Source organism: Cherax quadricarinatus, chromosome 16, assembly GCF_038502225.1.
Source record: "Cherax quadricarinatus isolate ZL_2023a chromosome 16, ASM3850222v1, whole genome shotgun sequence".
Taxonomy (NCBI): domain Eukaryota; kingdom Metazoa; phylum Arthropoda; class Malacostraca; order Decapoda; family Parastacidae; genus Cherax; species Cherax quadricarinatus.
The window spans coordinates 9,760,292-9,775,570 of NC_091307.1; the positions used below are offsets into that span (position 1 = coordinate 9,760,292).

General features: G+C 43.8%; 1 protein-coding gene across 1 annotated transcript in view; it reads right to left on the reverse strand.

Annotated features, from left to right (window-relative positions):
* The window catches only part of LOC128688862 (gastric triacylglycerol lipase), a 67,726-nt gene that overhangs the window by 20,759 nt on the left and 31,688 nt on the right, over window positions 1–15,279 (reverse strand). The window contains exon 3 of the mRNA XM_053776875.2: window positions 1,376–1,539. Within this exon, the coding sequence (XP_053632850.2) occupies window positions 1,376–1,539 (164 nt within the window). The remainder of the gene's footprint in view (window positions 1–1,375; window positions 1,540–15,279) is intronic.

Sequence of the window (15,279 nt, forward strand, 5' to 3'; positions counted from 1 at the left end):
TACCCAGAAGGAAAATGTAGAATATAACTTTGGTAGATCTGTGTCTAGCATTAGGAATAATATTAGGAGAGAAGTAAATAATGAAAATTATTATTATAGGAATGCAGTTAGAAGCCTGAGTAGATCTATAACCCACTATGATAACATGAACGTAGATAAGTATGTTTATGGAGCAACTTGCAATGTGAACAGACTGACTGATGTTGTAGTGGCCAGGCTTAGGCTTGGTTACAAGTACTTCTGGCAGTTTGGGAGACGCACAGATGTTGATCAAACTAAATGTAAATTATGTGATCAGGCATATGGTCACTGTCTTGAACACTATGTGCTTAATTGTCCACTTATTGAGGAATACAGAGATAGACAGTATAATAACCTATGTGACATGTCAAGATATCTTATTAATGAAAATAAGATACCAGATATACGAAGCAAATTTCCTAAATTTGCTTGTAACAGATAAGTGAACTATAGATATGTAGATATAAATCCATATGTATTCTTGTTAACCCTTTGGGGCCTAGTTCTTGGGCCTTTTATGTATCCATATGCTCTTGCGCTACCGTCCATAGGACGGTAGCGCAAAAATTTAGATTTAGATTTAGCATAAAATTTAGATTTAGATTTTACCACTTAGGTGGCAAAAATCTAAATCTATGGCGGTTTCGACAACTTACTGTCCCCGAATGTGCGTTGGGAACAGTTACAACACTTCCTATTATGAGATGAGACCACTAATCACGTTTTGGCCGTCGGAACCACCAATTTCCTGGTTCCATGCATACCCAAACCTCCCCTCTCGGACCCCAGCGTATCCGCAGGGCTTCTCTGTTGGTTCTCTCCCACTTTCATATATATTTTAGCCCAACAGAAACACATTAATTACATATTTACATGATACAATATAAGTTTGAGAAATTTACATCAGAATTTTCAGACCGGGCCGCGGGGGCGTTGACCCCCGAAACCCTCTCCAGGTAAGTTCATCATTGGTCGATTATATGCCAAAGTGTGCAGCAATGTTTATTAAATCAATTATCTCTTTATTCACTGCCGTGTATTTTTCAAATAAATATTAATTTTCCAAATAAATGTCTTATGAAGGGTTGATTTTTCTTGCGGAAAGTGATGTCTTATCTATCATACATCAAACAAGATAAGGAGGTTCATTTATATTGGTGGTATACACACAAACCAGATGGAATTTTGTGGGGATCACACACACACACACATATATATATATATATATATATATAAAGAAAAAAAAAGAGAGAAGCTTATTTTTTTACAATTCAGGACCCCCCCCCCCCCAACTGTCAGCTCAACACACTTAACCACCGCACCTCATTCAAGAATGAGTGTGCACTCACTATACCTGCGCTTGCGACCTCGTGAGTGTGTATTAGTAGACCTAATGCTGGACAAGCGTCTGGAGGGGTTGGCAAAACGAGGAACATGGTGAAGGGTAAGGATGTAACCATCTTCTGTAGTCACGGTGTGGGTCTCCACCAGATAGCCAGCCTCCATGCCCAGTTCACCCTGTAATAAAAATCTCATCAGCTACTTGTACAATATTGGGAATAGCAAAAAATTAGTTATAGAGTAAAAGCACAATTAACAGAATTAGATCTAATATCAGTGTCATCCGGAGCGTCCTTCAAGCAAAGGCCACCACTGCTACAAGCTTCAAGCTACTCAGAAGACGCATTCTTGTTATTGTCCTGAATTCAACAATTCCAAGTTAAGTGGTTAATTCAGTTAGGAAATTTGCCTCTTCAAAGCCTAAACATATTGAGTACAATCATGTCCATATAGAACATAAGCCATTATAGACTGAAGCCAATCAGAAGAGGTATAATGAAGTTATATCACTTATAATCTCAACTTTCTACTAAGTAGGATACACCAGTGTTGAAAGCTTGAAACCACTCAAATTATTTCTCTGTTGCATATGAATTAAATCAAAGAATGGTCGATAAAAAAATTAACCAGAGGGCACTTGCCATGCCAATTTTTTGCATAAAATGACCAGGGTTGAAAATTTGAAACCGATCAGATGAGGCATTCTCAGATTATAAAACCCTGAGGTAAAAAATTTGGCAGCTACTGAATAAAGATACCTATTAGTGAATAATAAAAATACTTATTATTTATTGATAATTATAATGATCTTGTATATAGTTTCTGTAACCCCCCCCCCCCCTAAAAAATGCTTAAGATAAATATTTAAAGTCCTCTGGGTTCGTTGTGTATGGTGCGAGAACTGACACTCATAGGTAAGAGGAGAAAGTCGTGAGAAGTGAAAGGGAAGGAGTGCGAGCATCCTGCACCAGTAGACGAGTGGGCGCCAGGTGTTCAGTAAGTTTATTCAGGTATACACAAATAGATAGTTACATTATCATACATAGTAGCGTATGTGTCGAGAAACTAGGATTACAAAAAAAAAAAGTCAAAATGACGTATTTTCATTGGGGTCCTTTTAATACCTTCTTATTATACAATGTAGAGAATATCTTATTATTATACTATAAAAGAGTTATCTACATTTTCATGCGTGCTACCTAAAAAATAAAAAATCATTCTCCTCCCTCTCTGTCGCTACATTCACTAATTATAACTATCAATAAATAATATTTTATTATTCCCGAATAGGCACCTTTATTAAGTAGCTGCCAGATTTTTTATCTCAAGGTTTTATAATCTGAGAATGCCTCATCTGTGGCATGCTTGTGTCAGAAGCCAGACATAGGTATGGTAAGATTGTGGACAGTGGAGTCAGAGTGCACATGCTGTGGATTCCATCTCACATTGGTCTTCAGATGCATGATAGAACTGATAAATTGGCTAAGCTGTATGCTTTCAAAGAGGGGGTAGATTACAATCTTGGGTTGTCAGTCAGCAGTTTGAGAACAATAATACGAAAAGAACTTCAATTGAACTTTATTGACTTAAGACTTAGGGAGATTGACACAAGTCAGTCCATCTATCATCATTCTATCATGCAGGAGGAGCCACATGTCTACGGTGCATCCAACAAAATAAGCAGACTCTTGGATGTCACTACCGCCCGGCTCCGGCTGGGTTACAAGTGTCTTTGGCAGGTTAAATCACCACCACCAGATGTAGACCAAACGAAATGTAAATTTTGCCAGAGACTATTGTCACACCTTGCGTCATTATGTACTGGAGTGCGATAAAATTAATGAATTTAGAGACAACTCACTCAGAAATGTTCAAGAAATGGCAAAGTATTTTATCCACAGTGGTATATTACAGACCATTCTGGAGAAATACCCTGACTTTGCTAGCTGTAAATAATGTGTGTGCGCTTGTGTACTCACCTATTTGTACTCACCTATTTGTGGTTGCAGGGATCGAGTCCTAGCTCCTGGCCCCGCCTCTTCACCGGTTGCTACTAGGCCCTCTCTCTCCCCGCTCCATGAGCTTTATCAAACCTCGTCTTAAAACTGTGTATGGTTCCTGCCTCCACTACGTCATTTTCTAGGCTATTCCACTGCCTTACAACTCTATGACTGAAGAAATACTTCCTACTATCTCTCTGACTCATTTGTGTCTTCAACTTCCAATTGTGGCCTCTTGTTTCTGTGTCCCCTCCCTGGAACATCCTGTCTTTGTCCACCTTATCTATTCCACGCAGTATTTTATATGTCGTTATCATGTCTCCCCTGACCCTCCTGTCCTCCAGTGTCGTCAGGCCGATTTCCCTTAATCTTTCTTCATAGGACATTCCCCTTAGCTCTGGAACTAACCTTGTCGCAAACCTTTGTACTTTCTCTAGTTTCTTGACGTGCTTTATCAAGTGCGGGTTCCAAACAGGTGCTGCATACTCCAGTATGGGCCTGACATACACGGTGTACAGTGTCTTGAATGATTCCTTACTAAGGTATCGGAATGCTGTTCTCAGGTTTGTGTGTGTGTGTGCTTGTGTGTGCTTGTTTGTGTGTGTGCTTGTGTGTGTACACTCACCTAATTGTGGTTGCAGGGGTCGAGACTCGGCTCCTGGCCCCGCCTCTTCACTGATTGCTACTAGGTCCTCTCTCTCTCTCTGCTTCCTGAGCTTTATCATACCTCTTCCTAAAACTGCTAGGCTATTCCACTTCCTGACGACTCTATGACTGAAGAAATACTTCCTAACGTCCCTGTGACTCGTCTGAATCTTCAGCTTCCAGTTGTGACCCCTTGTTCCTGTGTCCCCTCTCTGGAACATCCTATTTCTGTCCACCTTATCTATTCCCCGCAGTATCTTGTATGTCGTTATCATGTCTCCCCTGACCCTTCTGTCCTCCAGCGTCGTCAGTCCGATTTCCCTCAACCTTTCCTCGTACGACATTCCCCTGAGCTCTGGGACTAGCCTTGTTGCAAACCTTTGTACTTTCTCTAACTTCTTGACGTGCTTGACCAGGTGTGGGTTCCAGACTGGTGCTGCATACTCTAGTATGGGCCTAACATACACAGTGTACAGTGTCTTGAACGATTCCTTAAGGTATCGGAATGCTATTCTCAGGTTTGCCAGGCGCCCGAATTCTGCAGCAGTTATTTGGTTTGTGTGTGCCTCCGGTGACGTGCTCGGTGTTATGGTCACCCCGAGGTCTTTCTCCCTGAGTGAGGTCTGTAGCCTTTGTCCACCTAGCCTATACTCCGTCTGCGGTCTTCTTTGCCCCTCCCCAATCTTCATGACTTTGCACTTGGCAGGATTGAATTCGAGAAGCCAGTTTCTGGACCACATGTCCAGCCTGTCCAGGTCTCTCTGCAGTCCTGCCTCATCCTCATCCGATTTAATTCTTCTCATCAACTCACATCATCTGCGAATAGGGACACTTCAGAGTCTATTCCTTCCATCATGTCGTTCGCATATATCAAAAATAGCACTGGTCCTAGAACTGACCCCTGTGGGACCCCGCTCCTCACAGGCGCCCACTGTGATACCTCTTCACGTACCATGACTCGTTGCTGCCTCCCTGTCAGGTATTCCCTGATCCATTGCAGTGCCCTCCCTGTTACATGCACCTGATCCTCCAGCTTCTGTACTAATCTCTTGTGGGGAATTGTGTCAAAGGCCTTCCTGCAGTCTAGGAAAAAGCAATCAACCCACCCCTCTCTCTCGTCTTACTTCTGTTACCTTGTCATAAAACTCCAGGAAGTTTGTGATACAAGATTTGCCTTCCATGAACCCATGCTGGTTTTCATTTATAATCTTGTTCCGTTCCAGGTGTTCGACCACTCTTCTCCTGATAATCTTCTCCATGACTTTGCACACAATACATGTCAGAGACACAGGTCTGTAGTTTAGCACCTCGTTTCTGTTTCCTTTCTTAAATATGGGGACTACATTTGCTGTCTTCCATTTCTCAGGTAGTTGCCCAGTTTCAAGGGATGTGTTGAAGATTGTGGTTAGAGGCACGCACAGCATCTCTGCTCCTTCTCTAAGGACCCATGGGGAGATGTCCGGTCCCATCGCCTTTGAGGTATCAAGGTCACTTAGCAGCTTCTGCACCTCCTCCTCGGTTGTTCATACGTCATCCAACACTTGTTGGTATATTCCCTGTTGATGTTCCCTTCTGTGCTGTCTTCCCAAAGCCCTTCCTGTCTCTACTGTAAAAACTTCCTTAAATCTCCTGTGTGTGTGTGTGTGTGTGTGTGTGTGTGTGTGTGTGTGTGTGTGTGTGTGTGTGTGTGTGTGTGTGTGTGTGTGTGTGTGTGTGTGTGTGTGTGTGCGTGCGTGCGTGCGTGCGTGCGTGCGTGCGTGCGTGCGTGCGTGCGTGCGTGCGTGCGTGCGTGCGTGCGTGCGCTCGAGTGGGTGTATGACCCACTTAATATATGTATTTATAACTCATTACAATTGTGACCAGGTGTGGACGTATCAGTGGCTCATTACTTGTAATTTGTTCATTACAAGGAGTGAGGCTGATTCATTATTATTATTATAATCAAGGGGAAGCGCTAAATCCGGAGGATTATACAGCGGCTGATTCATTACCTTTGTAACTTGCCATGATTGTGACCAGATGTACCTGGAGTTCATTACCTTTGTAACTAGTTCAGCTATCATAACTTTAGGGTCCAGTCCCTGGACCCATTATGTACCTTTGTAATCTTTTGACTACCGCCCACAGGATGGGTATGGGGTGCATAATAAAGATATTAAACTAACTGATCGGCTTCAATTTTTCAACCCTGGTCATATGCAAAAAATTGGCATGGCAAGTACCCTCTAGTTGATTTTTTATAGGCCGTTCTTGGATTTAGTTCCCATGCAATAACTTAGAGAAATAATCTGGGTGGTTTCAAGCTTTCAACACTGGTGTATCCTACTTCGTAGAAGGTTGAGATTATTGGAGAATATGTGTATATTCAAACTTGTAGCCTATATTCACACTTGTAGCGGAAGATACATGATATACACCTAGAAAATCCTAGAGGGACTAGTACCGAACTTGCACACGAAAATCACTCGCAGCGAAAGCAAAAGGCTCGGCAGACGATGCAACACCCCCCAATGAAAAGCAGGGGTGTCACTAGCACGTTAAGAGACAATACAACAGGTGTCAGGGGCCCGAGACTGCTCAACTGCCTCCCAGCATACATAAGGGGGATTAGCAATAGACCCCTGGCTGTCTTCAAGCAGGCACTGGACAAGTACCTAAAGTCGGTACCTGACCAGCCGGGCTGTGGCTCGTACGTTGGATTGCGTGCAGCCAGCAGTAACAGCCTGGTTGATCAGGCTCTGATCCACCAGGTGGTGTGGTCACAGACTGGGCCGCGGGGGCGTTGACCCCCGGAACTTTCTCCAGGTAAACTCCAGGTCTCGGGTGAAGACGAGTAGAGCTGCGCTAGTGGCAGTCACTTCAATAATAATAATCCTTATTTCTACAAGTACATGTACTATGTATACAGGCCTAGATAACATCAATGACACTACTATTTAGAAAGCCCATTGTTATGCAAAGCATTTCGGGCAAATTAAGTCAATTTTGTCCCAGGATGTGACCCACACGAGTCGACTAACACCCAGGTACTTATTTTACTTATAGGTGAACAGGGACAGCAGGTGGCTTAAGGAAACATGTCCTGTTTCCATCTGTGCCGGATGGAAACGGACTCCAATGCGTGAGCCGAGTGCGCTGGTAATCGAGCTACAGGACACCCATTAACACTAACCTTATCACACACACAACCTGAAGTGTACAGCTATTCTATTACATCACAAGATTAGGACGCATACATCATAACTGACATTCACTTACCAAGAAACATTTCACGCTGCTAAAATTAAATTTGAATACTTCAAGTATGTAGAATTGAAGTCGAGGGAAGAGTGTCGACGTTATCCAAGTAAATTAAAGTAATGCCGTGGGGGGGTGGGGAAGAGCGAATGCGGGGCGGGGGGAGAGGAGCAAAAGTGTGGGGAGAGGAGGGCCAGGGATGGGAAAGTATGGGAAGGGGTAAATGTGGAGAAGGGTGGGGAGGAAGGGGTGGGAAAGTGTGGGGAGGAAGGGTGGGGAAAGTGAGGAGGAAGGGTGGGGAGTGTGGGGAGGAAGGGGTGGGGAAGTCTGAGGAAGGGTAGGGACGGAAAGAAGCATGCGAGAGAGGAAAGGGTACGTGAGAAGAATGAAAACTGTGGAAAGGGAAGTGTGGGGGTGGGGAAGGGGGACAATACACAAATAACCCACACATAGAAGAGAGCTTACGACGACGTTTCGGTCCGACTCGGACCATTTACAAATGTGGGGATGGGGAACAAGGGAAAGCGCGGGGGTGGGGAAGAACAGTGTGGGGACGTGGAAGTGACAGTGTGGGATTGAGGAAGAAATGAAAGTGTTGGAGAGAGAACTGTCTGGGTGGTGTGGTATAGGGAGGGAGGGACGTCTCTGTGTAGTGAAAGTAAATACTTGTCCTACGATGTCCCTGAGACAAGATAGCCAGACACTGAAGCTGATATGCTCCCATCTCTCCTTTACCCCCCCCCCACCCCCCAGGACGATCTGTTCCACTAAATGTTATTGTAGGTTTTCTTTTACCTAGTCCATAACACTAGCCTAGCCCCCAGCCAGTTTACCTAACTCACAAAACAGGCTTTTACGTAATGAAAGAACGTTTTATCTGCCACTTATCGACGGGAGTTACGTGCTTCAAATCAGTTAAAAAAAAAAAACTATCACAATAAGACAAACATGTTTACAGTATTTGAGGTGAAGCATTATCGCTAGTGATTGCCTTTCACAATTGCGATTATCCTAATCTGTTAACCAAAAAGTTAATTTTATGAAACTTAAATTGTGGGGTCAAAATTAGGTTGAACTGCTAGGCAAAACCCATCCATTTTTTTTAATCATACAAGCATCTAAACCCACTAAAAAAATCTATATTTATTGTTTATACAACCCCTTTAGATACCTATTAACATAAGCAGTCAATTAGTTATTGCTTTATTATTCTTAAGATAGGCTTCAGTTTGCCCGAAATGCTCTGCATATTATTATTATTATAATCAAAAAAGAAGCGCTAAGCCACAAGGGCTATACAGCAATGCTCTGCATACCAACGGGCTTTCTGCATGCACACCTAAATGTCACCCATCTCATGTAAACATGGTATCATGCTGAAATAAAGATTATGATTCTTACACTTTTTTTTTTATTTTGTAAAATATTAGCCACAAAATCTTTGAGTTCAGACTCTGTGGTAACATGCACGTGTTATATCCAAATAGCGGTTAATATTCAGTCCAGTGTCCCACTAATAAACTCGGTGCAAAAACATGTTTACTACAACAATTATGTTTAGGTTAGGTTCCATTATCGCCCAACATTCTTAAACTAATCTAACCTGACCTAAACATAATCATAATAAACATGTTTTAGCACTAAATATATTATTGGATCGCCTGGACTGAATACTAACCACGCATTTTACAACAAAGTATTTTTTCACTGAAAGACTGGCTAACATCTCCCAAAATAACAATTTCTGCAAGAAATAACTTCTTGTCTGGGTCTGGAATACCTTGCTTGTTTAACAAAAATAAGTAATGGCTAAGTGCGGCCTACCAACTAAACCCATTTCTGACGAACTTTTTTAATGAATGGCATGAGAAATAAAAGGCAGGGCTGGTTGTATTATTATAATTTTATTAAAGGAAAAGCACCAAACCTATAAGGGTTATGCAGTGCCTGGATAATGGAAGATATTGGGTTTGATCCGAGGAAGGTAAGAGTATCTCAAATTCCTTTGATTCAGTCCTTCACTGGCATCAGGACATACTCTTCAAGGGGAGGGGGGGGGGGTATATTACAACCCATAGATAGCAATGGATGAAGGCCGTTGTGGACGGCAATGTGGCGTAAATTATTTTTTATACTACCAGACCAGAAGCAACAAAAAACAAATAACTAATATTATATTTTACAAGGGGATATGCTCGCAAAATCAGACCATGGGGAATGTCATCACACGCAGCCCGGAGAGATATCTGGTCCTACCGCCTTTGAGGTATCAAGGTCACTTAGAAGATTCTTCACCTCCTCCTCGGTTGTGTGTATTTCATCCAACACTTGTTGGTATATCCCTTGTTGGTGTACCCCTCTGTTTTGTCTTTCCAGTGTCCCTTCTGCCTCCACTGTGAATACTTCCTGAGCTCCTCACATACTTCTTGGTTGTTTCTTGTGACCTCCCCACCTTCTTTCCTCAGCCTGATTACCTGGCCCTTGACTGTTGTCTTCCTCCTGATGTGGCTATATAGCAGTTTCGGGACAGACTTGACTTTCGATTCTATGTCGTTTTCGCACTGCCGCTGGGCCTCCCTTCTTATCTGTTCATACTCGTTTCTGGCTCGACTAATCTCTTTATTTTCCTGGGTCCTTTGCCTTCTGTACTTTTTCCATTCTCTAGCACACTTAGTTTTTGCCTCCCTACACTTTCGGGTAAACCAAGGGCTCATTCTGGTCTTCCCATTATTACTGTTACCCTTGGGAACAAACCTTTCCTCTGCCTCCTTGCATTTTGTTGCTACGTAGTCCATTTCTTTTACTGACTTTCCTACTAAGTCTCTTTCCCACTGAACTTCTTGCAGGAAGGTCCTCATACCTGTATAGTCACCCCTTTTATAGTTTGACTTTTCCCTTTCTACTCCTGTTGCCCTCTCCACTTATAGCTCTACGATATATTCAAAGCTCAACCAAATGGTCGATAGCTCCAAGGGGCCTTTCATATGTGATGTCCTCAATGTCTGAGTTACTTGTGTGTGTGTGTGTGTGTGTGTGTGTGTGTGTGTGTGTGTGTGTGTGTGTGTGTGTGTGTGTGTGTGTGTGTGTGTGTGTGTGTGCGTGCGTGCTCACCTAATTGTGGTTGCAGGGGTCGAGACTCGTCTCCTGGCCCTGCCTCTTCACTGATCGCTACTAGGTCCTCTCCCTCTCTGCTTCCTGAGCATTCTCATACCTCTTCTTAAAACTATGTATGGTTCCTGCCTCCACTACTTTACTTGCTAGGCTATTCCACTTCCTGACGACTCTATGACTGAAGAAATACTTCCTAACGTCCCTGTGACTCGTCTGAGGCTTCAGCTTCCAGTTGTGACCCCTCGTTTCTGTGTCCCTTCTCTGGAACAACCTATCTCTGTCCACCTTGTCTATTCCCCGCAGTATCTTGTATGTCGTTATCATGTCTCCCCTGACCCTTCTGTCCTCCAGTGTCGTCTGTCCGATTTCCCTCAACCTTTCCTCGTACGACATTCCCCTGAGCTATGGGACTAGCCTTGTTGCAAACCTTTGTACTTTCTCTAACCTCTTGACGTGCTTGACCAGGTGTGGGTTCCAGACTGGTGCTGCATACTCCAGTATGGGCCTAACATACACAGTGTACAGTGTTTTGAACGATTCCTTATTAAGGTATCGGAACGCTATTATCAGGTTTGCCAGGCGCCCGAATGCTGCAGCAGTTATTTGGTTGATGTGTGCCTCCGGTGACGTGTTCGGTGTTATGGTCACCCCAAGGTCTTTCTCCCTGAGTGAGGTCTGTAGTCTCTGTCCACCTAGCCTATACTCTGTCTGCGGTCTTCTTTGCCCCTTCCCAATCTTCATGACTTTGCATTTGGCAGGGTTGAATTCGAGAAGCCAGTTTCTGGACCACCTGTCCAGCCTGTCCAGGTCTCTTTGTAGTCCTGCCTCATCCTCATCCGATTTAATTCTTCTCATCAGCTTCACATCATCTGCAAATAGGGACACTTCAGTCTATTCCTTCCATCGTGTCGTTCGCATATATCAAAAATAGCACTGGTCCTAAAACTGACCCCTGTGGGACCCCGCTCGTCACAGGCGCCCACTGTGATACCTCTTCACGTACCATGACTCGTTGTTGCCTCCCTGTCAGGTATTCCCTGATCCATTGCAGTGCCCTCGTTATATGCGCCTGATCCTCCAGCTTCTGCACTAATCTCTTGTGAGGAACTGTGTCAAAGGCCTTCCTGCAGTCTAGGAAAATGCAATCAACCCACCCTCTCTATCGTGTCTTACTTCTGTTACCTTGTCATAAAACTCCAGGAGGTTTGTGACACGGAATTTGCCTTCCATTAACCCATGCTGGTTTTCATTTATAATCTTGTTCCGTTCCAGGTGTTCCAGCACTCTCCTCCTGATAATCTTCTCCATGACTTTGCACACAATACATGTCAGAGACACAGGTCTGTAGTTTAGTGCCTCATTTCTGTTTCCTTTCTTACATATGGGGACTACATTTGCTGTCTTCCATTTCTCAGGTAGTTGCCCAATTTCAAGTGATGTGTTGAAGATTGTGGTTAGGGGCACGCACAGCATCTCTGCTCCTTCCCTAAGGACCCACGGGGAGATGTTGTCCGGTCCCATCGCCTTTGAGGTATCAAGGTCACTTAGCGGCTTCTGCACCTCCTCCTCGGTTGTTCGTATGTCATCCAACACTTATTGGTATATTTCCTGTTGATGTTCCCTTCTGTGCTGTCTTCCCAGAGCACTTCCTGTCTCTACTGTAAAAAGTTCCTTAAATTTCCTGCTTAGCTCCTCACATGAACATCAAAATACAATACCGACAGGTTGTTAGGTAAGACACATATGCAACAGTTAGACAACTTTATTCCGAAACGTTTCGCCTACACAGTAGGCTTCTTCAGTCGAATACAGAAAGTAGGCAGGAACAGTAGAGATGTGAAGACTATGGAACTGAACTTCTCCAGGCCGAGGGACTGACAACCTCAAATTCTACGACTTCAAGGGTGATGGACTGATTACATCGTCTTCACATCTCTACTGTTCCTGCCTACTTTCTGTATTCGACTGAAGAAGCCTACTGTGTAGGCGAAATGTTTCGGAATAAAGTTGTCTAACTGTTGCATATATGTCTTACCTAACAGCTCCTCACATACCTCCTGATCATTTCTTGTGAGTTCTCCACCTTCTGTCCTCAGTCTGATCACCTGGTCTTTGACTGTTGTCTTCCTCCTGATGTGGCTATACAACAGTTTCGGGTCAGTCTTGATTTTCGATGCTATGTTATTTTCATACTGTCGCTGGGCCTCCCTCCTTACTTGTGCATACTCATTCCTGGCTCTGCGACTAATCTCCCTATTTTCATGTGTTCTCTGCCTTCTGTACTTTTCCATTCTCTGTTGCACTTTGTTTTTGCCTCCTTACACCGTCGGGTAAACCAGGGGCTCGTTCTGATCTTCCCGTTGTTACTGTTGCCCTTGGGAATAAACCTTTCCAGTGCCTCCAGTTTAATATGTTTATTATGCACCCCATACCCATCCTGTGGGCGGTAGTCAAAAGATTACAGAGGTACATAATGGGTCCAGGGACTGGGCCTCAAAGTTTTGATAGCTGAGCAAGTTACAGAGGTAATGAATTCACAATTTGCAAAGGTAATGAACTCACAATTTACAAAGGTAATGAACTCCAGGTAGGTCTAGTCACAATCATAAGTTACAAAGGTATTTACAGTGTGAAAATGATGTATCTTGCTTATATTAGATCATTGGTTGATTATGCTGCGCCACTACTTGCTCTTGTGTCTGACTGGAAGCTTGGAGGGCTGGAAAAACTGCAGAACGAAGCAATGAGGATCATTTTAGGATGCCCTCGTACTGCCAAAATTTTAAATATGCAAAAAGAACTTGATATTCCAAGCATCAGAGATCGTGTTATTGAAAGAAATATCCTAATTGGGGTTAATATGCTCAGGCAAGCTCATTCAAACCCCTGCACAGAAGCCCTCCAAACTTTCCTCAGCACTGGTGAACACTTCTCCAGATGGATCGAAAAAACTGGAACCGACCTCCGCATGAATCAGATACATGATCTATGTCAAATAAGGCAACAGCGGCACTTCTCCGCTCCATGGAATATTACCCCATTCCAAACTACCATTCCTCCATTTCCCCCCAAACTACTTCTTAAATCACAACCAAAACTTCGCCTTGAAGCCAAACATGAGGCCTTAAGCTGTATTGATAACTTAGTCACACAGCACACACTCTCGCAAATTATTTACGCTGATGGTTCTGTTCACCAATCCACTGGTGCAGCTGGTAGTGCTGCTGTTGTCATACAGAGTGATGGCTCTCTTAAAGAAATTGGAGCACGCATCAATAATTGGGCCTCTACCCTTCAGACAGAACTGTTTGCCATACTCCTTGCACTGAAATGCATCTATGTATCAAAGATTGACAGTTTAATTGTAACTGATTCTCTGTAATCCATAAATGCTCTCAACTCATTAAGCATAAATTGTGGCATGCTTGTGTCAGAAGCCAGACACAGGTATGGTAGGATTGTGGACAGTGGAGTCAGAGTGCACATGATGTGGATTCCATCTCACATTGGTCTTCAGATGCATGATAGAACTGATAAATTGGCTAAGCTGTATGCTTTCAAAGAGGGAGTAGATTACAATCTTCGCTTGTCAGGTAGTAGTTTGAGAACAATAATACGAAAAGAACTTCAACTGAATTTTATGGACTTAAGGCTCAGGGAGATTGACACCAGTGAGTCCATCTATCATCATTCTATCATGCAGGAGGAGCCACATGTCTACGGTGCATCCAACAAAATAAGCAGACTCTTGGATGTCATTACCGCCCGGCTCCGGCTGGGTTACAAGTGTCTTTGGCAGGTTAAATCACCACCACCAGATGTAGACCAAACGAAATGTAAACTTTGCCAGATGGACTATTGTCACACCCTGCGTCATTATGTACTGGAGTGCGATAAAATTAATGAATTTAGAAACAACTCACTCGGAAGTGTTCAAGAAATGGCTAAGTATTTTATCCACAGTGGTATATTACAGACCATTCTGGAGAAATACCCTGACTCTGCTAGCTGTAAATAAAGCATCACCACATGTGTGCATGTGTGTGTGTGTGTGTGTGTGTGTGTGTGTGTGTGTGTGTGTGTGTGTGTGTGTGTGTGTGCACTCACCTAGTTGAGATTGCAGGGGTCGAGTCCAAGCTCTGTGTGTACTCACCTAGTTGTACTCACCTAGTTGAGGTTGCGGGGGTCGAGTCCGAGCTCCTGGCCCCGCCTCTTCACTGATCGCTACTAGGTCACTCTCCCTGAGCCGTGAGCTTTATCATACCTCTGCTTAAAGCTATGTATGGATCCTGCCTCCACTACATCACTTCCCAAACTATTCCACTTACTGACTACTCTGTGGCTGAAGAAATACTTCCTAACATCCCTGTGATTCATCTGTGTCTTCAGCTTCCAACTGTGTCCCCTTGTTACTGTGTCCAATCTCTGGAACATCCTGTCTTTGTCCACCTTGTCAATTCCTCTCAGTATTTTGTATGTCGTTATCATGTCCCCCCTATCTCTCCTGTCCTCCAGTGTCGTCAGGTTGATTTCCCTTAACCTCTCCTCGTAGGACATACCTCTTAGCTCTGGGACTAGTCTTGTTGCAAACCTTTGCACTTTCTCTAGTTTCTTTACGTGCTTGGCTAGGTGTGGGTTCCAAACTGGTGCCGCATACTCCAATATGGGCCTAACGTACACGGTGTACAGGGTCCTGAATGATTCCTTATTAAGATGTCGGAATGCTGTTCTGAGGTTTGCTAGGCGCCCATATGCTGCAGCAGTTATTTGGTTGATGTGAGCTTCAGGAGATGTGCCTGGTGTTATACTCACCCCAAGATCTTTTTCCTTGAGTGAGGTTTGTAGTCTCTGGCCCCCTAGACTGTACTCCGTCTGCGGTCTTCTTTGCCCTTCCCCAATTTTCATGACTTTGCACTTGGTGGGA